This window comes from Sinohyriopsis cumingii, chromosome 7 (assembly GCF_028554795.1).
Source record: "Sinohyriopsis cumingii isolate HCF-2022 chromosome 7, ASM2855479v2, whole genome shotgun sequence".
Lineage (NCBI taxonomy): Eukaryota > Metazoa > Mollusca > Bivalvia > Unionida > Unionidae > Sinohyriopsis > Sinohyriopsis cumingii.
In genome coordinates this window covers 10,775,517-10,799,514 of record NC_142967.1, presented here as the reverse complement: position 1 = coordinate 10,799,514, position 23,998 = coordinate 10,775,517, and the positions used below count along the sequence as shown (strand labels likewise).

General features: G+C 34.8%; 1 protein-coding gene across 3 annotated transcripts in view; it reads right to left on the bottom strand.

The window, feature by feature from the left end:
- The window catches only part of LOC149794727 (protein farnesyltransferase/geranylgeranyltransferase type-1 subunit alpha-like), a 52,313-nt gene extending 34,205 nt beyond the window's left edge, over positions 1 to 18,108 (bottom strand). For 2 of the 3 annotated variants that reach the window (XM_089964340.1, XM_089964339.1), the window contains exons 1-3: positions 17,909 to 18,103; positions 6,838 to 6,952; positions 2,671 to 2,775 (exon numbers count right to left, since the gene is read on the bottom strand). In XM_089964340.1, the coding sequence (XP_089820466.1) occupies positions 2,671 to 2,775; positions 6,838 to 6,952; positions 17,909 to 18,050 (362 nt within the window). In that variant the 5' untranslated portion in view covers positions 18,051 to 18,103. Of the gene's footprint in view, positions 1 to 2,670; positions 2,776 to 6,837; positions 6,953 to 17,908 lie in introns of all 3 variants that reach the window. The other variant, XM_089964341.1, reaches the window with a different exon arrangement.
- Between the last annotated feature and the right edge of the window lie 5,890 nt (positions 18,109 to 23,998).

Here is a 23,998-nt window from a genome sequence, read left to right as displayed (position 1 = left end):
AAATAAAGGGAATTAAAGGTTCTTTGAATTATACCTAAGATATACAAGGTCTTTTTTAAATAGCCAGTATAACCAGTGAGAAAAGCCGGGGAAATTCTTTTCTTTAAAATCCTAACCCTATGCAAAATACGAAACTGTAGAGCGCCACTTTAAAGCAAATATAAAAATGTATGCACTTATTTTATTTTCATATAATTATGTATGGTGTTCTGAATAAAATGGTACATTCATATTGATGTTAAGCATGAAAATAAGCTAATTATGCTCATTTTGCTCTTGCTTACATAATTTGCCATGAGGCATGTTTGTGTGAGTAGTGACCTTAATTATGGGGAAATTAGAAGACTTAGAATATAGGAATAGAGTCAACTTAAATTTAAAACTGTTGCAATAAGTAAAAGAAATATATAGTGAAAATGTTTCTTTTCATTTATTTGCAATGAAATAAAAAAAATAAATGATGAGAAAGTGAATTCACTTCTTCCATATTAAACAATAGGCAAATATTTTACACTTTGACCTTTGACCTTTATGAACCTGATGTGTTCCATCCCTTTTCAAACTGTAAAATTCATTGTTGATATCTCAGAAATAATTCTGGCTAGTTTCATGTTCCTGTCATTCAGCATAACATTGGTTGCTATGTTTACAAAATGTAATGTGCATTCCTAAAATAGCTCACTTTTTATTGGGGGGGGGGGGGGGGGGGCGGGACTTGTTAGAGACTCTGACACTCATAAATACTGTTCTGTGGGGAGAAATGCAGGAGAATTATTCAAAAGGACTGTTTTGATGCTTACAACTTAAATGTTTCAGCCATAAAATCATAATTAAATCATACAATAATAATACCTATATTCTCTTTATGGGGGAGCTTAGCAGTTATTATGTACTTTTGAGAGAGTGACTTATGTAAGGTGAAATTGTTTGCATTTAAAACATGCACAATGGAGAGAATCGTGGCATACCTCTATGCTACATTAATGTAATGTGGATGATATTTCTTTGGTTATTGTACTTTTGGAAATTGCACATAATTTAAACAAACTGCTAACTAAAATAAATGCTCCCTTGTGCTAAAAAATCAGCCTGAATTAGTCTAAAGTACACTATCCATAGCAGCTATTAAAATAGGGAAAATGAATTTTGCCAGACTAGACAATACCAGCTTCTGAAAGTGCAATGAATGAATTACCAAATATATAAAATGTAAAAATAAAGTTATCGGCTCTTTTTTTATCCAATTAACTCTGAAGTTCAGGAAGTGAAAATGACCAAGTGGAGCTAGCACTTTTTTGAAAGGTGCACATCTGGAGTAAGGCCAAGCTGTATACTCTATAACCCATATTACACCCATCAATCATACACCAAAATAAAGGGAATTAAAGGTTCTTTGAATTATACCTAAGATATACAAGGTCTTTTTTTAAATAGTCAGTATAACCAGTGAGGAAAGCCAGGGAAATTCTTTTTCTTTAAAATTCTAACCCTATGCAAAATACAAAACTGTAGAGCACCACCTAAGCCTTCTTATGCAAGCATTTTATGACATAGATCAATACTACAACATAAGTTTCTAGTGCATGCATTTCATGATACAGATCGATGCTACAACATAAGGTGGCGCTCTAGTTTTCTATTTTGCATAGGGTTCGAATTTTAAAGAAAAAGAATTCCCTGGGTTTCCTTGCTGGTTATACTGGCTATTTAAAACAGACCTTGTATATCTTAGGTAATGTTCAAAGAACCTTTAATTCCATTTATTTTGGTATATGATTGATGGGTGTAATATGGCTTATTGAGTATACAGCTTGGCCTTACTTCAGATGTTCACCTATCAAAAAAGTGCTAGCTTCACTTGGTCATTTTCACTTTCTGAACTTCAGAGGTAAATCTTTTTGAAAAAGAGCCAATAATCTTTTTATCATTTTATATAATTGGTAATTCATCCATTGCATTTTCAGAAGCTGGTATTGTCTAGTCTGGCAAAATTCATTTTCCCTATTTTAATAGCTGCTAAGGGTAGTGTATTTTAGGCTAATTCAGGCTGATTTTTTTAGCACAAGGGAGCAGTCATTTTAGTCAGCAGTGTGCTTAGATAATGTACAATTTCCAAAAGTACAATATCCATAATAACCCGAGTTTTAGTGACAATTTTTTTAAAATAAAGGTCCAAGTCAAGAGTTTCTAGGCTAAACATTAGCATTTAGCAATAGTATGTAAAGCAGGAGGATGAGCAACTAAGGAGTAAGTGAAAAACAAGGATAAAGAAAGAAAAAAAAAGTTAAAATGAGAAACTCAAAATTAAAATGTCAAACATCATGCAGCAAGTTGAGAAACTATAAGAATGGGATGGATAAATTAAATAAATGAAAAGGAACAAAAGAAAGCAAGATCAAAAGTGAACTGTGCTTTGTTCTGGAGTGAGTGCTTTGTTCTGGAGTGAGGAACTGGAGGTGATGGTGAATCATTTGAAAAAATAGGTGAAACAATTGCTGTTTGCATTTGTTAATGACACATGAAAGTGCATGAGTAATAGTAATGTGTGGGTAAGCACATCAATATTTCAATTAAAGCATTGCATTTCATAACAGAGATGCATACTGGAACATAAACCTTCCGGTGTATGTATTTCGTTATATGCATCAATATTTCAACAAAGTTACTTACCACACTTGGTAGTTTTTGGGGTGATCTTCAATAACATTACTTATATACCTCAACTCTTCTCTTAGATCTTTATTGAGCTCTTTCAAAAGAATGCGACGAAAATGCCTGCAACAGAGTTAAAGAAAGCTTGACCAAATGATTGAACTGACTCAATTATAATTTTATAATAAAATACAACATTGATAATGAAGGGAAGATCAAAGATAATAGTAATGGGTGCATTGCATAAGGCCCTGCTCATTATAATTTGCTTGCCAGGGCCTTAAATATCAGAACATCTGTTGTGAGACCAAAGTGTTGGGGCCACAACTCTTCCAAATGATGTAGAATTCTGGAAATCCAATTCATTTAAAGTCACTTGAATCAGGGTCTATTTAAAAAATGAGGAAAATACCCCCTTCTTGTAATTATATAAAAGAATACAGTGTGACCCCGCTATAATTCAGATATAACACAGTCGTGGTGCGGCTCCCAAAATTTCATATACACATATTTTTCTCGCACACGAAAAAAAATTCTTTCTTAAAAGTACGAAAAATAATGTAAAAAGTTTATTGTCATCTTGGGGAAGAGATCACGTATGGATATTACAAGACGATCGTGGCTTGGCTCCTAAAATTTTCTATGTATTTTTCTCGTACATGAAAAAGTAGTTTTTCTTTTGGTTTGGAGTAGAGAAATTCAGAGGCCCCATGAAAGGAAGTCGCAAACTGGATATAAAATGCGCTGAAATTTATCTATTGTTACATAAACAAATTAACTGTCCATATTGACAAACCATCTAAACAGTGCACTGTTATACTACAATCCGCTTATCTTAACATCTAGCATGAGTACTGTCTGTTGAGATATCTGCTTTTTTGTTGTTAACATTTCTGGTAATGGAGATCAACTAGACGATGCATTATCTTGTAATCTATCTGATTTTCAGCCTCTCACAAGTAATTAATATTCCTCTTCTTTTCATTCAGAATTAAATCCTTCAGAACACTCATATTTTCTGTAATAATCCATCATCAGACCAGAACACATCCATCTCTATCATCCACTGACCCGTTGTTAAATTTCTGACGCATGCGTGGAAGGCAGCATCATGCTGCTACCACAAATGTATAAAAACAAAAAAAAAATCTTACTTATTGGTTTATTCAATAGGCAGGAAGGAACAGTAACTAGTCTAGTCCAAACGACAGCCAATTCCTTTTTAAGGAACAAGAATCAACGCAAAAATATCTGGATCATAACCTTCTTTATCATAAAGACTTAATTATAGAGATAGGATTATGCAGAAAAATGTAAACTTCTGAGGATGCATCTCATTCTGTCACCTTACCACTGAAACATTACCGTATATACTCACGTATAAGCCCATTCGCATATAAGATGATCCCCCCCCAACTGAATAGGTACACACACTAAAAAGTGCATGACCTGCGTATAAGCCAACCAATAACTCTGTGACATTACGTGGTAAGTTCTAAATGCATTTATTTAGGCAAACTTATCTTAACAAAATTTATTAAAAAGAAATGGAATAAACTTGTTTTGAAAAGTAATTTATTTAATTTTGTTTTCTTATTGTTTCTGCCTAATTTAGATTTGTGTATAACTTGATAAAATGGTGACAAGAATTGAGCATTCGCGAGTTGCTGTAACACTACCTCTCCCTTTTGACTCAATTATTGTTTGTTTATGCACTATTGCATTGGACATTTTATATCAGTGCACCAGTAATTATGTTTTTATTTTGCTTAAAACTGTAAATACCTAACTTATTAAAATGTGATCACAGTATGACAACACAACAAACAAACAATACGGTTTTATTCAATGCTCGCAATTAGGCAACAGAACATATTTACATATAGTGCCACCACATGTATATGCACTGAATGAAGTACATTCCGCTGAATAAAGTACATCCCTTGCAGTTGAATCATGGACACCACTGCACTGAACTTTAACTATATCTCCAAAATACAATAATGAAATTGAAAAAATAATGCTTCGAAAATTATGCTATTCCCACCAAAGAAACTTACACGAGTGAAAACCTGGCACTTTTATATCGTATATATGAACGTTAATTACCATCATTAAACTAAAAGGAATGAAAACACATAACACGCAGCATATGTGTCCTTAAAAAAACTAATTCAAACTACATATGCTTAAAGTAAACAATACTAAATGCCTTACTAGTTGACAATAAGGAAATAAGGTTGGATATACGAGGGGAAAATAGCTGCCACATGTACGGTACCGTGAGGCTGCCTAGTTAGGTTCCTTCAGTTCACCAAAATTGGGAATCCTTTATTTACCAATCTATTGCTGATGCTTGCATAACACACAGTAGTGTAGAACATGGCTTCTTTGAATTATGACAGAGGGCCAGTCGTTTTCACAAAATAGTTGCATCTATAAGCAGGATTAATTTTCAATTAGTCGGACTGGCTTTGTTGATTGTTTATTTAAGACTAACCTTTAGCTATTGTGCAGTTTGGCCAAAGCTGACCTGAATATGAAAATAGGGCATGTTCTGGGGGAAAACAAGGGGTGGCACTGGAAAAAAACGTTGCGTCCTTTGTGAATTTCACGCATACTGGACCTGTAACACTGGTCAATATTGAGTGAAAACAAGGTTGTAAAAATGCCACGAAAAACCTCCCAATTGTAGATCCCAATCTCCCTATTTTTTTTATTCAGTTATGTACCTGGATTTTGAAAAGTTTCGAGGTATGTTTTACAAAAGTACAGTAATCATGCTAATATTATGGAATGAAAGGCAAATAAACATCAATATACTGGTATAGTTGCCAGTCAAAATTCCCTCTTAACATAAGCCAGTTTCAGGGTTTTAACGATTAACTGGCCTGTATTGCTGTCAGAAAATGAAAGACAAATCAGGCTAACTATCAACAAAGGCGATGCCAAAACGTTCAAGCTTTCCATTGTGTGGACAGTTATGATGTTGTTCAGCCAAAGCACAGAATTAAAGTAGTTTGGTGATGATCTTAGTTGATTATAATGAGAATTTAAGCCTTTATTATTACCATTCTTCATGAACATGTAAGTTATGTTTGTTATGTGCCCTGTACAATTAAACGTGCATATATTTTCATAAATATTACCTCAATTTGTAGGATCTCTTATATCACTGAAAATGAGTAACTTGTGAGCAAGTGATTCAACGTAAATGAAACAGTTATTATGGACTAGCTGAAATGTTATTTGGAAGGATGCAATTTGGTTGAAACAATGAATAAAGCAAAATCTGCATCTAAAATTCTTGGGAATAAATAAGGATGCTTTGCACTGTGTAAGTACTGTACAATGTAGTTCAGCCTGGTCTCCCAGGTAAACTCAACTGGCCTGCAAATTATGAAATTTATATTTACTTTATTTAATTTCGTGTTTGAGAAATCAGAAAATATGCACATGCAAAATAATAAAATCAATCATAGCGCTTTATAACAGTTAAATAAGTGTCAAGACTCTGAAAATTATTTTTTTTACATGCACATGTCTTAGGACATTAAAAAGAATGATTTTTTCCCTGTCCCAAGATTTGCAGCCATTACAGTAGTCAGCAAAAAGTCTTAAAAACTGTCAAGTTTAGACACTGATCTGCGGATAAGCTGACCCCTCCCCCCCACAGGTCTTTACTTTTTCATAAATTATTCTACGAGAGTATATACTGTAGTTGTTGGTCGCTGGCTTTTTAAAAAAATGTTTAAAGATTCAAATGCCGATTTGGAAGCATATGTAATGTCAGCCAATAGATTAAACATCTCGAATCAACATCAAATGACTGATTAAATCCAACCATATAGACGACATCCTTGCATGGTCCCATGTCTCAATCAAAACAAGGAATAGTCATACTGTATACCTATGAGAAAAGAAGAAAAAAAAACAAGACTTGAACTGGAAAATGATATATTATGGAAAATACCAAAAATGTAATTTCCAGTGGCTTTTGATGGTCAACAGGATAATGGCATGCAAAAATAAGGTAATGGCAGCATGCCTATCTAAAATGACCTGCAGATCAAGGTTCATGCTCTTGAAATGTAAACCAAATTTTATTTTCACCTTGCTGAAAGACAGATCTGGGTGTGTGCTCCTTGCAGCTACTTTATATAAGATAGCAAACATGGTACAAACCATACAGTGTAATTGGCAGGGTTGAGTTCTGCAGCGTCAGTGGTCAGACTGAATGCCCTCTCACTCATTTCATTCTTTGCAAGGACTGCTCGAAAGTAATCATATACATCTCGGACTGTAAAAACAACAAATTGAAAATATCATCAAAAAATATATGGGATCAATATAATTTAGAAACATCAAATTTATACATTTGGTTCAACAGTATATAAATAAAAATTTATCAGCAGAGTTTTACAATAATAAAGTTGTACAATATTCATATAGTATCAAAAGAACACTGAATACATTTATTTCTGAAAAAATGTCAAAGCTGTTAACACGTGGATGCTTTCTTTTAATTCTATCCTAGTCAAGGGCTTCAAAAAAAGGGCGTGTACAGGAGGTGACTACTCAGTGGAGGTGACCTTGCAAGACATGGACAGGGTATAAAGGAAATAATGAGGGTTTTGTAGTATTTTCTCTGGCTGTGCTAGTGAACAGACTTATTAACGGATGAACTAGTCATCACAAGTCTCCTGGTGAAAACCTTATACAAATAGGACTTTCTGTTTAGGATGAGCACCTAGAACAAATTTTCAAAATGGCTGACAAGGTGGCCATATTTGATGTCAGACTGGCACCATTTTCTTTAACAAGTATTTTGGTGAAAATTCCATGTAGATAATACAATCCATCAAGGAAGAGTAGCAGTAACAAGATTTTGAATCTGGCCATGTTATTGGAAGGACCAACTAACCATCATAAACAGTCTTCTGGGACAAATCCCATCACAATATGACTTTTACCTTTAAGAGGAGCAGTGATAACAGTTTGTTACAGATGGCTGCTTTGGTGACAGTATTTTATGTCCAACCAACACCATTTTATTTAGGACCAAGTAGATATCATTAGGTCTTTTGGTGAAAACCAATTTCAATATGGCAATTAATCCAGGAGTTGCAAAAACAAATTTTTCAAGATGTCTTTTGGTTGAAACCTCATGCCAATATGACTCAAGGAATTGTGGAAGCCACGACAGCTCAGTGCTTAGCATTCTAGACTCGGAACCAAAAGGATGTGGGTTCGAATCCTACCACCAGACCAGCTTGGGTCAGTTGTGGTGGCATGTCCTTGGGCAAGGCACATTATTCTAATGGTCTCAGCACTAAACAATAAAATAATTGTGTTGCAATTTTGTAAAGCACCAAACAAATAAAATCATAAAGAGTAACAATAACAAGCTATTCGAGATTGCTGTCATTGTTTCCATACTGAATCACATCTTGGTACCATTTTCATTTAGAACCAACTAAGTACATGCCAACCCCATGCGAGGTAAAAGCATAATTATTGCTATTAAAAGTGGCAAAAAAGCATAATTTGGATTTAAAAGTGCCAATACATATTACATCCCAGAATTACAGCACATAATAACCTGGTTCTGCTGCTAGTCAAAATTCTTGTCACAAGGATAAAATCCATTCGGATAATAAAAGGAACACAAACACAAAATATACTGACAAATTATTTATATCCAGCTGTCACTATTAACTAGTCTACAAGTGTAACTTCTGCTGAATAATCATGAACTGAAATTCTGCAATAGTATGATCATGTGTTCAGAATGCTGTATTACTCTACTTTCATTTTCTTTTAAAGTTTGTGAAGTGGCATTGATTTGTCCTATTTTCTGATCGCATGTTTTGAAATTTAAAAAGATCCATCTGCTCTAGCATTTTCTGTTATTAACAGCCACAACACATGCTGAAAAGCAACAACTGGCACCATTTTCTTTAAAAATACTGACTGGTCTGCCAACTAACTACATGTAGCTGATCAATGTAATAAATTGGTAAGGCACAATGTAATGAATTGGTGAGGCAAAGTTCATATCTGAAGAAATCTGTTTGCTTGGAAATGGGTCACATACAGTTGCTATAAACAACAATTATTCAAAGGTCTCGGAAATGCTTAATTACATGTATTTGGACACCAATTTTTTATCTGGGACACAGAAAATCACTGAGGCGGGAGTCCTCCGTACGCATATAATAAGTGTGTGACAAAATTCAAAGACTTGCCAGTCCTACTTCAGCCACCTTCTTTGTGGGAAAATGTGTTGATCAATTAGCTGTGCTGATATTTACAATGACAGAATTCAGTGACTGAAAGACCCCATAATGTACATACATGTTGCCATTATAAAAGTACATTAAAAAGAACATGATGCAATAGCTGGGTGGCAAGTTCAAAGGCTTTGACTGGCGGCCAGGTGGGAAAATGTACTGATATTTACAGTAATTGAATTCAGAGGCAGAAAGACCCAGATACATACATGTGGTCATTTATAAAAGTACATCAAATAGTCAACTTGAGCTTTCGTTATTGTGTTCATTTCCGAATGTATCGGAATAAGTAGTACACGTGACCTCAGAATCAAGACATGTTGAGACTTAGACAAAATGCCATTCGTAAATTTGGATAAGTATTTTGGGGTTAAACGGCAAACTTACGAAGATTGTAACGAGATTCAGAAGAGTGCTAAAGCTGCTAGAATTGTTAGTTCAGATCGGACAGTAGCTAAGCGTAAGAAAGTGTGTGATGCCTAACTTAGTGTTTGGAATAAGTCCTTACTTGGATTGACAGAATTCAGTATCACTCTGATAGATGAATAAGAGCTATTTAAGAGCTACATTGACTGAACATACTTTTTTTAAATGCCCCTCGCCTTAGCCCGGTTAGTTCTAGTGTTGTAGCGAAATGTATTCATCAAGGCATCAGTAGCTAGGCCTAGTTTTGATATCAATTACATTGACAAACAAACTCTTGACCATTCACAAACGTATGTTTTGATAGCTGATTGACCATTAACCCTTTTCCGAGTAAGGTAGCAACTATCAACTTCCTGCATGATATCCTCTGATGATAAAACATACAAACATGTGTTTTAAGATCAGAATCGGTGATCTAGATATATATTAACTGCCTCTTGTACACTATTTCATCGTAAAATTAGTTTGAAACTGTAAGTGAACCAGTAGGCCTAACAGGAAATAATCTGGACTTCACTAAGTCTGGGATGTACCAGTTTATTAGATTGTCTGTTTTCGTAAATCATCGGGCAAATATATTCAGAAAAATAAACAAATCATTGAAAGCAAAACCTAGGTATTATTTTATTAAAGATTTAACTTTAAAATGCAAATTATGTTGGTCAGAAACGTATGGGACAATGCTATGTTGTGGAATTCGTGAGATGCACTTTAAGGTCTAAGTCGTTTTCTGACTTAACACATATTCACAAAAATACGAGAAAAAAACAGCAAATCAGATACTATTTAACCCTTGCCTAAAATTACTACAAGTACGTTGACAAATAAATAAACCATAAATTTGCAATCCTGTCAATGGACTGTTGTAATGAAGCTTTATTAAAGTGAGTGGTTACATTACGAAAACCTCTCCATCTAAAAATAGACGCACTCAAGTCTGTGTTGATTCTGTAGGAAAGAAGAGACTGCAACTTTTGATGGTAGGATTCCTATTTTTACCAAAATGGGAGTCCTGGACTCCTAGTTTTAAAATCCTAGCGAGACCTCTGAAATATAGAAAGTAGTCTTATTCTATGCAGTAGTCTTCTTTGCAAGAATATTTTCAGATGTATGTGAGTGGAATTAAAGAGATCATAATAAAAATAACAAAAACAACTTTTTATTACTTTATTTTTTAAAAACTTTTTAATGACCCTAGAACACGTAATCCATGTTGTCAAACCTAAAATGTAATTTGGTGACAAAAGCATAATGATTATGCCAAATGCCTAATGGCTGACGTGTATAGAACCAGACAACATAACAAGTCTAAGTGAAAACATCAGGTCAATATTCTGACTAGGACGAGTAGCAACAAGAAAATTTTAAAAATAAGGCTGCCATACTTGATGTTTGAACATCATCTTCACTGCGGTCCAACTAGACTTTGCGATGAATGTGTGTGTTTCTAAAGTTTCAAGACATTCCTAGACTTTTTAACATCATTTTCATTGAGGTCCAACTAGACTTTAGGATGAATGTGTGTACAGTTTCATGGCAATCCTTGATTTCTGAACATCATTTTATCCGAGATCCAACTAGACCTTCGGATGAATGTGTGTGTTTCTAAAGTTTCAAGGCATTCCTAGACGTTTTAACATCATTTTCATTGAGGTCTAACTAGACCTTGGAATAAATGTGTGTGCGCGTAAAGTTTCATGGCAATACTAGAATTTTGAACATCATTTTCATTGAGGTCCAACTAGACCTTGGGATAAATGTGTGTGTGTAAAGTTTCATGGCAATACTAGAATTCTGAACATCATTTTCATTGAGGTCCAACTAGACCTTGGGATAAATGTGTGTGTGTAAAGTTTCATGGCAATACTAGAATTCTGAACATCATTTTCATTGAGATCCAACTAGACCTTGAGGTGAATGTGTGTGTGTAAAGTTTCAAGGCAATACTAGAATTCTGAACATCATTTTCATTGAGGTCCAACTAGACCTTGGGATAAATGTGTGTATGTGTAAAGTTTCATGGCAATACTAGAATTCTGAACATCATTTTCACTGAGGTCCAACTAGACCTTGGGATAAATGTGCGTGTGTGTAAAGTTTCATGGCAATACTAGAATTTTGAACATCATTTTCAATGAGGTCCAACTAGGCCTTGAGGTGAATGTGTGTGTGAAAAGTTTCATGGCAATACTAGAATTTTGAACATCATTTTCATTGAGGTCCAACTAGACCTTGGGATAAATGTGTGTGTGTGTAAAGTTTCATGGCAATACTACTTACTAGAATTTTGAACATCATTTTCATTGAGGTCCAACTAGACCTTGAGGTGAATGTGTGTGTGTGTAAAGTTTCATGGCAATACTAGAATTTTGAACATCATTTTCATTGAGGTCCAACTAGACCTTGGGATAAATGTGTGTGTGTGTAAAGTTTCATGGCAATACTAGAATTTTGAACATCATTTTCATTGAGGTCCAACTAGACCTTGAGGTGAATGTGTGTGTGAAAAGTTTCATGGCAATACTAGAATTTTGAGCATCATTTTCATTGAGGTCCAACTAGACCTTGGGATAAATGTGTGTGTGTGTAAAGTTTCATGGCAATACTAGAATTTTGAACATCATTTTCATTGAGGTCGAACTAGACCTTGAGGTGAATGTGTGTGTGTAAAGTTTCAAGGCATTCCTCTAAGTAGGTGAATTAGCAATAATCAATGGACTAATCATTCCATAATCTCACAGTAAAAACAACAAATGCTACGACACAACAAGGAAAACAGGATCAAAATCATGGGTTTCATATAGAGCTGGAATAAATACAAAAATTTCCTGCTCAAATAATTATATTTGAATAGGATCTTAATGGTATCAAATCCATCCTCTTTTCTTGGCCTACTTTGGCATTTATAGACATACCACCCCACTCCTTCCCATTTAAAACACTAAACTCATTCATTTAAATCAAATTAAATTATAATTTTGGGGTCTTGACTAAATTTTTGGATGATTCAGACTAAGCTATGGGTTATTTTCCCAGCTTATCTTTCAGACTCAGCATGCCCAAACAGATGGACAGTAATGAATGGCAGCAGACTTGGGTTCAATTACAATGTAATTGGTGAAATTGAGTACAGTAAAAACTGCTATGAACAACCACCTGTCAATTCCAAACACAATCCTAATGCATGGATCGACTGTATTATATAAATGCTCTGTTATGAGTGACTGCTTGCTGAATGAGACCAGCGACCGCAATGTCTTGGCAAAATATGCATTTTGACACTGCTATGAATGACTGCATTGCAAAAACGGGTATAAACTCCACTGACCTATATTTAATCCCCGTAAAAACGACCGCTCATACCATTCTAAATATTACAAAAAATGTTTAAAAAATAGGCTGGCCACCAATGTCTGAATTTTTTTTATAGCTAAGACTATAGTGTTTTATAGTTTCTGTTGTAAACCAGACTAAAGTATATGTAGATTATTTCCTAGTCTGGATCCCTGCTTCATATGCTCCCTGCATTGTTATCCGCTATTCAGTCTGGGGTGAGCAATGCTGGGAGCAATCAAATCAGGGAACCAAACTGATTATTCCCGCACTTCGCCTGCTTCCTGGTCTTATTGTAGCATCCCGATCTATATGTAACCAATTGTTACAATGACTGCTCGATTAGTAATGATTGTTCTGATAAAATAACAAACATAAAAGGAATATTTAAAAAAAGGATTGTTGCTACTGGTGAATGGTGCTACAGTCCGTAAACCAGGCTAATGTACATATAACAAGTTGCCATTGTAGTGAAAAAGCTGATGTAGTGGTCACATATATTGTTTGTCTATAGAGTTAATCTGTATTGCCAAGGGTGAATAAGGCCATTCTCTATTAAACCAGCAAATGAGAATCATGTTGGATTCGACTGATAGTGTTCTAGACTTGTGATGTTTGTTGTATCGCCCCCCCCCCATGTTAAGTGATTGCATCCCAATCACGAAGCTGTCATCTATTCAAGTTGGTGTTCCCAGGTTACACACTTTGCTTACACAGTTAATCCCTGTATGCCATCTTTGAATGAAGCTGTTGACTTTTGTCTCTGAGCAAATGATTTTGTTTCTCAATGAGATAATTGTTTCTTTTTATTTCATTATTTGTTAGATATGCAATGCACATGTATAGATTTTTCATATTTTCCCACAGCCCAGTCAAAGCCCTCTTTATGTTCGATATTACAATTGAGCACTGATAATTTTAACACCTAGAACCTTAATAACAATGGGTGAATCTCCAACTAAAATGAGCAGACCACTCACAAAAAGGCGGTTTAAACGTTGGCTAAACAAATTTAGGTTGTTATAAAGGAAAACAAGTAATTCAGAAAAGATTTCATATGCTAAAATATGTGATATTCAAATGTAAATGTGATTTAATGTTTAATGACGAAAGTATATCTTTATTGCTATAGAATTTTGTTTTTAGACGAATGCATACAATATTTTAGTAAGAACTATTAATAAAGATCAAAATATATGTACAAATCTGCTTTGAGAGACCACCTGTCTTGAGAGACCGCTTTTTGTTGGCAGAAGGGGTGGTTTCTCATAACAGGTTTTACTGCAATTAATTACAATTACACTGTATCTGTAATTGTAATTGAACATGACCGACATGGTGTAATTGTAACTGAACATGACCGACATGGTGTAATTGTAACTGAACATGACCGACATGGTGTAATTCTAATTGAACATGACCGACATGGTGTAATTGTAACTGAAGGTCTAAAATGGCATAACCAGGGATGGTCCTGGCTTTTAAAAAGCTGTCGCCAAAAAAATCGCCAACCTCAATATTTTGTCGCCAATTTTCAAAAAGTGTCGCCAGAACAAGTAGTGTACATTTTTTCAAGTGTTAATTTAGTCCATTAATGTAACAGGCAATGAAAATTACAAAAGATAAGTTAGTTAATACTCTAATTACAACAAGCATTAACAAAATGTTACAAAGTGTTACATGAAGATCCATCGCGATTTTAGGGCTGCCCACTTGTTGAACGCAGTTTCAAAGTCTAATTTTTCACATCTGTACTTGCTGATTCTCATTAAATTCTCGAGAGATGAAATGCAGAGTTTATTTCTGATGTCAGTTTTTATGAGGTTCATCTTACTGAATCCACATTCACAGTCTACAGTGCTGACAGGTGACACCAGTAGTCTCTCAGCAGCCCCCCCCCCACACCCTTATGGCTAACTTCACAAAGCTTGTAGTGAATTGCTTCCTAAATCCCAAGAATGATCACTGAATGCTGTATAAATTTTCTCGACAAACAAAATAGGATCTCCATTCCCACGAATGACACTTACATGAGTCAACACCTGGCAATATTGGACCATATATATAAGCATAAATTCACACCCTATTTAGGTATTCTTTCACTCCTGTATTTTGAGAAATAAATAATTATTATTAATTATGCAAAACTGTTTATTTTTTTTTGCTATTTTTTGTTGCGGAGTTTAAGTCTCTGCAGCCGTAACACGGGATTGATGGCAAAAGGAAAAGATCAATGAGTAAAATGCTGCACTGGCGACAGATATAATTGTGATTGAGATTTTTTCCATTTGCTTTGTATTTATAAGCAGTAGTCGGTACTTCAAAGGTTATCAGTTTTCTATGAAGGTTCAACAAAACTATTGTATTGGTATATGTAAAAAAAAAAAAAAAAATAACAGAAGGATTAGCCATTCAATTAATTGTATCTGTTCTATTCGCGTCTTCAGAAGTCAGTCAGTTGTAGGTATAGTGCGGTAGCATGATTGACTATATCACAGCATACAGTACTCAGCCCAGATGTCAGCATAAGCAGATTATGATGTAACAATGCACTATAAAGATGGGGTTGTCAATAAGAACAAAGGATCGTTTGTGTAACAGATTGATTCCAATGCATTGCTTAGTCAAGTTTGTGGCTTCCTTTCGTTCTGGCTTTAAATTTATTCAGTCCAAATCCATGATTGTATGTACAAATTAAATAAGCAAAAAGTCTGTCGCCAAAAAAATCGCCAGATGGGATATTTTTGTCGCCAAAAAGGAAAAAAAATCACAATTTGCGACATTGGCGAAGCCCAGGATCATCCCTGCATAACTGCTCAATCACAATTCAATTAAAAAGCAAAGATGAATGTGCTTTTTTACATCCAATTTTTTTTTACAAATTAGAAAATATACATATTTAACTTAACTGCAATGTCTTAAGCTAATAATATAGAAATCAATATAGAATAAGCAACAAAGCAAAGTTTTAGATAAGAAAACTGTACATAAACTATTTTACTTTAGTCTACTGTGGAATTCTGACTTGGGTTCAATTACAACATACTTGGTGTAATTTGAGTAATTAATCAGAATTATACTCAGAGGTCATACTATCTGGCGAAGTGGGTGATTAAGTTGCCTCAAAAATGTAAACATGGTCTTCTCTTAGAAAAGCAAAACCAACTTCGCCTTTGCTTTTTAGATGCACAATGACTGTATATTATCACTTTTGAAATGCTCCCTCACTGTAGCCAGTAAGTTCTGATAGTGTTGTGTTGAAGTCCAAGGAAAATGTATCTATCCAGTGTCTGTACCAATTATGCTGACAAACAACCTCTTTCACATTCTCAGATGTGTTTTAATAGCTAACTGACCATTAACACTTTCCCGAGAAAGATATCACTGATTTCATTAAGTCAGGCCTTCTGTTCTATTTGATGATGAAAATAAACCAACTTCTGTTTCGAAATTTAAAAATCAAATTGTAAATAGTAGTAATTTGTTTTTTATTAAGAATATAATCATTGGACAGCACTTTCTAATTTTTTTAAATGAAGATTTTAACTGCCGTGCTTGAGGTGCTTTCTTTATAAAAATCAGTTTAAAATGTAAGTGAACCTATAATGGCAGACATCTTAGTGTCTGTGAAATGCCACTTCATCAGATCATGTTTTTGTAAATATTTTGTAAGGAGAAAACATATAATTCAATGAAAGCAAAGTCCAAATATTAATTTATGGAAGATTTAGCTTTAATATTTAATCATGCTGGCCAGAAACACACGAGGCGATGCTATGTTGTGGAATTCAAAGAAGTTCAAGGTTGTTTACTGAACTCGTTCATTTTTTGTGAAAACAGGAAAAAGATATAAATACTGTTAAGTTTGTTGTTCCTACCAGTACAAAAGCAAATAGTCAAATCACAGATTTGCAGTCCTATCAATAGATTATTGCAACGAAGCTAGAAAGTTAGTTTTTATGTTAAGTAAATCCATCTTACTAACAACAGATGCACAGTGGTGCAATACGTGTTCTTGGTTATGTTGATTCGGTCATGTATCGACTTTATTGCATCAATGTGTTGTCCTTGAATAGTTATAGTAATGTTTTATTAGCAACAATGAAATTACGACAAGCAACATGGTATGAAGTCAATTGGGTATTTGCTCCAATGTACGTATTATAGTCACAAGGGGTGACTGACACTGTCAACCTATTGGTGTTTCAAACCATCTGGAAGCTCTCAAGCACTTTCCTTTTCTGGTTTCTAAAACAATCCATTTCAATAAAAACTTTTATCTGCATCCAATATTTGCAATGTCAGTTAAGTTTTAATATTTCTTTAAAAAAATGAACTAATAAAAGGGATCAACTATTGTATACATCAAGAGAAAGAGATTAACTCCAAAATGTATGGAATTAAGACTATCATCACATTTGTCATTTGAAAAGAAAGTCACCAATGCAAACCATGTTCTTGAAGAAACTCCTGTTTGATTATAAAGCTAATAAACTGACAGTATTTGGGGCCTCTGCCAACAATCACGATATAAATTATAAATTGATGAATGAAATAAGTAAGTTTTGTTCATTGTTATTTCCATGATGCTTTTTGTTTTATAAAAACAGTAGGGGTACAAATGAGAGGTTTCCTGCCAAAGTGAAAATTCAACTCACTGTGCATTTTATCTTACAGCTCAACAAACCAGTGGAAGCCAGGTCTGTATGTCAAATGAGAGCAAGAGAATTCTGGCAGCTCTCGAGTTTTACAGTAGCTGCCATCAGACTGAGATAAAGTCGATTTCATATCTCACAAATCATCAATTAAAAGAATCCAGTTTATCGTTTAACCAAGTATCAAAGTTGTGAAACACAATAACATACAAATGACACAAATTATTTCGCTAATGTTTAGGTCTTTTTGGTTTATATCGAAATTTGGGTGCAGTAGAACCGCTCCGGCTGTGACTGGTTTTCGGTACTTTCAGTTAATAAAGCTCATTTACCGAAGCTGATAATGCATGCTAAAGATGTAAAATTACTCGTTTGAATTTAAGCCACAAAAAAACCCAGCAATAACGACAAATGTTATAGAACACGAGAATACCTTTGATACACCCACCCCTTGAAAACCACGTGCGCACGAGTGAGCGGTTTTTGTTTACAATAACAAACCAGTTCATTCCATATCATTTTCTATAGTATTTATGAACAAACACTAACATTTGTCAGAATATGCAATCTGTACGACTGGGTGCGGTCCGTCATTTTGGGGGACGGGAGTCACATCGGCCCAATCGCCCCGTTCCGAATAGGGAACCCATGTTTTCCCTGTACCTCCTTCGTCCGAACTACTGTCCGACATGTTTTAAAGAGGGCGCTCTATGTCTTTCGAGAGTTGGTCCACTTTAGCATTACGATGATTTTGTGTTGCGTGACTGCAGGAAGTGGAAGTAGAATAGTGAGACTAAATGTGTCAGTGTGAAGGCATTTAATTCTTTGTCAGCCTTTCGGTCCTTCGCATAATAGTACAGTAAAAACAAAAAAACAAAAACATTCGAAACTAAAGAACTGCAAACAATGAAAAGATACGGAAGGTGGTGGAGCTCCGTGCTAATTATTACAGGGCCTACCAGTGATGTCAGCGGGGGAAAAGGTGGGGATCTACTTCTTGGTCTAATGCAGAGCCGGTCAGGTCAACTGTATGGGGGAAGGGGGTCCAGGCTTTCAAAACGGCCCTTACATTTCTCGAAAATGTGTTTACCCAAAGTGTGCATAATACCTAATAAACGTGCGCAAAAATAAAACAATGGCAAAAATATAACGTGACCTGTGACTACTTTTTTTAGCAGTGAGGGTGGGGTGTCCGGAAACCCTGACCCCCTATCATCGCCTTGCCTGCACACACGAGCCCCATATTCCCTCACGACTAAGCACACTCTCGGTGTTATATGCATTCGTGTGTAGCAGACACTCGCATGACGATCGACCTAGTAAATAATTCTCGTGCATGTACACAGTCATTCCAGATTCCTATGAAAGAAGTCAAGGTATTATAGAATTAATTATAGAGACTTATAAATATTTGTATATATAAATATTTGTATATATATATATATATATATATATATATATATATATATATATATATATATATATATGGACCGGTCTGGTTGCATAAATGGATAAAGCATCTGCCTCTAATGCGGGAGGTCGCGGGTTGAACCTTGGCCGAGTTATACCAAAGGCCTGCATTTGACATACGATAAGGTTTTGTGTATTTTATTACATTTTCGGATTATTTTTTTTAAATCGTCAAACAACAGTGTATATTGCTCTGTTACGGGATTGGGTTATCGAGAGAGCAAAAGATGTTGGCTCCTCGCTTAGTTATTAATATACTTGAGTGTTTGTAATCGTCAATACTAGAATTTACGAAAACATAAACATATGTTTATGTCTTGAAAACTAATTACAGGAGAGTGAGTCTTTACTGTAGTACCCTTGGAATTGTTTTCACACCAAACATGTGAATAAGTAAACTTCGAGAACAATTCGAACTACAGCACACACTGATATTTACACTGTCAGACTCAAAGATTTTTTCCAAACTGAGGTCTCATGTTCAAGCACACAGTGAATGATTTAACAGTGTCTTTAGCTATATGTTTAACTTAGAATGTTGTGGTTCCAAAACAAGGTGTGGTGGAAATAAAACTATACGATACATTGTAAATTACACTTTTCTTATTTGCTTTAGATAGCTTGTTTTGACCTGCGACTTGTTGCAACATCCATTTTTATGGACCTCTATGATCACACTGTGTAAAAACAAACATGCACAAAAGAAGCTCAAACGTCTTCGACATAATGTCTTGGTGCAATCGAAGTGGAGAGATCCATGTTTTTTTTTTAAACCGTGAAAAGTAAAATGTATTGGCGGTGTGCATCATTTATTGAGTGTCTGACTCTTTTAAGACAAGAACATTCGTACGTATTTTTCAGAGGCTGTTTTTAGTTTTAGAAAAATAAACGTGATCAAGAAAAAGGAAACACGTATCACATTCATCGCTAATTTCTACATCCTCATTATCTTCCTGTCAGGAAATCGCACATTTTAAATGCGAGTATTGTTATAAAAGCGATTCTCGGACAAAATATTATAATTTCCAAAGAAAAAGTAACATTTAAACTAAAGTTTTGAAAACAATTCTCTGCCGAGTTGTATCTAGTGTACAGAGGTCGACAAGTAGGGAACGCTCTTTCGTGTGTTGGCACCATACTGAGACCTATTGTCTCTCAAAGATTTAACGCTTTAGAGAAAGATAATTTCTCCAAAACGTACCCATCGACAAAGTGTTACTTGATGCATGAAAAAATATGTTGATCCGTACAGGAAAATTACTCTCGAGACGCCGACGAACATGTATAAATTCACCTTACTCTAGTGTCTAAACGGCAGATTCATCCTGTACTATCTGGCTAATTACTCGGATTGAGATATATCTTCGCAACACCAAATCCCCATAATCAACAAATAATCACTAAAATCTGACAAATCTTTAAACGGAAACGTAAATACAGAAAGCACATACCCTAGCTTTACAACAACATCAACAACAATCATAAATAAATAAATACATAAACTTAATGAGCTAATTAATTAATTGATTAAGGTAGGATAAGCAGATAATACAACATGTTATACAATTAACGCATATGAATATGTCACATGACATCGACACGGTACGTACATAAATACAGTTGCAATACAAACAATAATGATCCACAAACTATGACCCATCGAAGTTTATGAAACTTTATTTCCAATGAGGTCCTGAGGGATCAAGACCTTGTGCAAATTAAATTTATATATTCCACTAAGTTATGAAATTACTATGACATAACCAATTCATTCTAGGAAAATATTATTGAACTTTGTTCTCTTGATCTGAGCCGTTTTAAATGAAAACTAGATTCCAATCATTTATGGTGCTATAAAAGAAAGTCGTCAGAGCTGCACTACCAACAAACACATGATGGAACAAAGTTAAATTCACTAATTCTCGTGACAATATGACAATGATGATCACTAATTTTCACAAACCTTTCTTTCATGAAAGAAGAATATTTCTGATAAACGATCTTATCGGCATGATTTACTCTCAATTTTTGTCACTGTATCCTCCACTTTTAGCAATGCCATGTTAAAAAGTGAAATAGGAATATAAGGTTATTGGGAATTTAATCTGGGAATGGCACTTGGGGTTCAGTGGGAATTTAACATGGGTGACGTCATGGTACCGGAGACTAAGGGAAATGGCAACAGTGTTGCAAGTGGCTGACTCCACAAAAAGTTCATATCGAATATAGAGTCAGTGGGAATTTAACTTGGGAATGGCACTTGGAGGTCAATGTGAGTTTAACATGGGAATGGCACTTGGGGGGTCAATGAGAATTTAACATGGGAATGGTATTTAGGGTTAGTGGGAATTTAACATGGGTGACGTAACGGTACTGGATACTATGGGAAATAGCAACAGTGTTGCAAGTGGCCGACTCCAAATAAAGTGAATATGACATATAGGGTCAATGAGAATTTAACATGGGAATGGCACTGGGGGGTCAATGGCAATTTAACATGGGAATGGCATTTGGGGGTCAGTGAGAACTTAACATGAGAATGGCATTTGGGGGTCAATGGGAAATGAACATGGGTGACGACACGGTACTCGACACTTGAAAAAATGGCAACAGTGTTGCAAGTTGCTGACATCAATCAGGCGGACACTTATTACTAGTGTTCGAGTTGACCTTAATACGCCCTACTGAAGGCAGGTAGGGACAGTTGAGCCTCCATTCATTTTATATAAGGAAAATATCGGAAAAATGTCTGGGTACACTCTAGCCTCAAACGGAAAATAAATAGGGACAATTTCCAGCAAGTGAGTTGCTCTGAAAAGTGTCGTTTGGGTTTGTTCTCTTGTGGGAAATTTCTATGGAAAAGCCTAGTGTCTATTTTAACCATAATTTGTAGTGAAATCATATGGAAAAACGTAGTATATATTTATAGCTACAACTTGTGGGAAATATTATGGAAAAAAACTTGTATCTATTTTTAGCCATAATTTGTGGGGAAAACCCAATGGAAAACTATTATCTATATATCGCCATAATTTGTAATAAAATCCCATGGAAAAACAGTGTCTATTTATAGCTCATCTTGTAAAATCCTACGGAAAACCCTTGCGTATATTTTTATCCATAACTCGTGGTTACATCGTATTTAAAACCCTAGTATATATTTTTAGCTACAACGTGTGGGAAATCCTTTGGAAAAAAACAAGTATATATGCATAGCCTCGCAATTTCTAAACCTCAGTGACGTTACCGTACAGGACACTAGGGAAAATGGCAACAGTTTTGCAAATGACTGATCTAAATCGTGCGTAAACTTGGGTAATAGTTTTCGAGTTTACCTCAGTTCGTGCTACTCTAGGTATGTAGGTTTGTGAAATGTTTTTTTTAAAGGAAAAACAAAATACACACACACACAAACACACACACACACTAAACGCCCTGTGTTAGCTTAGACTGTAAGAGGAGGAAATGAAATCACACACCAACGATAACATCCAGTACTTAATACGCGTACTATCAATAATGCCATGGTTTAGCTTAAGAAAAGGAGATGAAATTTCACATACCTAGTATCATTTACACCACGAAATACTATCCATCACACCGTCTATACCATCCAATATCCTAGGTAGAAAGGTTTATGGGGTAGAAATGTTCATGGGATTGAAAGTTGTATGGGGTGAAAGCGTTTATGGAGACAAACAAACAAACCAAGACACTGTAACAAACAAAACACAATATGCTCCATACCATCACATATTCCAGCAGGGAAGTCTTTCTTATCCACCCTATCCCTCAATCACATACATTCACCAAACCTACCAAACACACACTATCACACAAGCAAAGTTAGTAATTTCTAACTAAACCCGACTGTAAATCATATAGTATGTGTTTCAAAGTTTTGAAGATCCACATGGACTGCTGTTTCTTGATTCTTGGACACAATGCCAGTCCTAGTATACTAACTGGCCTATAATTATCTGCATTAATCATACTCCCCATTTTGCAATGAGGTCAAACTCTAGCTACTTTCGGTTCACCATGAACAATACCACTTGATGTACTGCCACCATCCTTAATAAACTTTGTTGGGATATTATCAAGTGTTACGTGATTAGGCTCTTATCTTACAAAAGATAACAAGAAAAACTTGAAAACAATAAACTTTATTAAATGTAAAATAATAATTTATTTCCCTAGAAAAACAAGGTAAAAATGAGAAAAAGAACTTACGGTTTTATGAATCAAATCCAAAAATAATCCAAGGACTAAAAAGTAGAAATCTTAGAAATAGAAAGTCCTAATGAAACTGAGTTCGAATCCCGATGAAATCCAAAATGGAAGGCGATGACGTATGTTGTGGTCAGCGTTGTACTGATGTGTCAACAGTTCTTTGTTGACTCACATAAAATAATATTCCATTTTGAATTCTGTATAAATTTCGATAAATGTCGTTGTCGATGAATTAATTTAGAGCATTAGTATTTCCAGGGGAAAGAATCATTTTGCTTTAAAACAAAATAACATAATTAGCCCCAAAAACTGGTCACAACATAAAACACCTGGACGTATCCAGTGTTAAGGCAAGTATATATATTATTTCTCAAAACATCAACAATAAATCTAGCTACAACGCAAAACATATGCCCGGATGTAGGCCAATCATCTGGAAAAAACCTAATTGATACATGTTATTTAACACGTAGTCCAAGTATGGCCCTGATTCTACTTTAAGAATCTTAGTCTCAGAAAGAATACAAAAAATTACAAAAGTCGTTTATTACAAACTATCACTGGTTCTGAATTAAGGTCAGGAACTAGGTCAGCATTAGATACAATGTTTCTATAGAGTTGTTTACGTCAAAAATATATTTTTAAAAAATCAGTCAGAACTGAACTCTATTTCAGTAAATAAAGTTACATTACAATAGCATGCAATGGAATAAACAAAATTAAAACATACAAGCAAACAATTAAATTAAATCAAATATAAATTAAATCAGATATACAGAACACTTCCCCAATAAGGAAAGAGAAAGATTTATTTAAAAAAAGAAAGCTTTCTTTCTAACATAGATTATTTATATATGAGATTTAAAACAAACACAAGAAGCAATCTTATGAATTATACAAAGTATACATAAAATAATACATTTCTATACAGGGAAA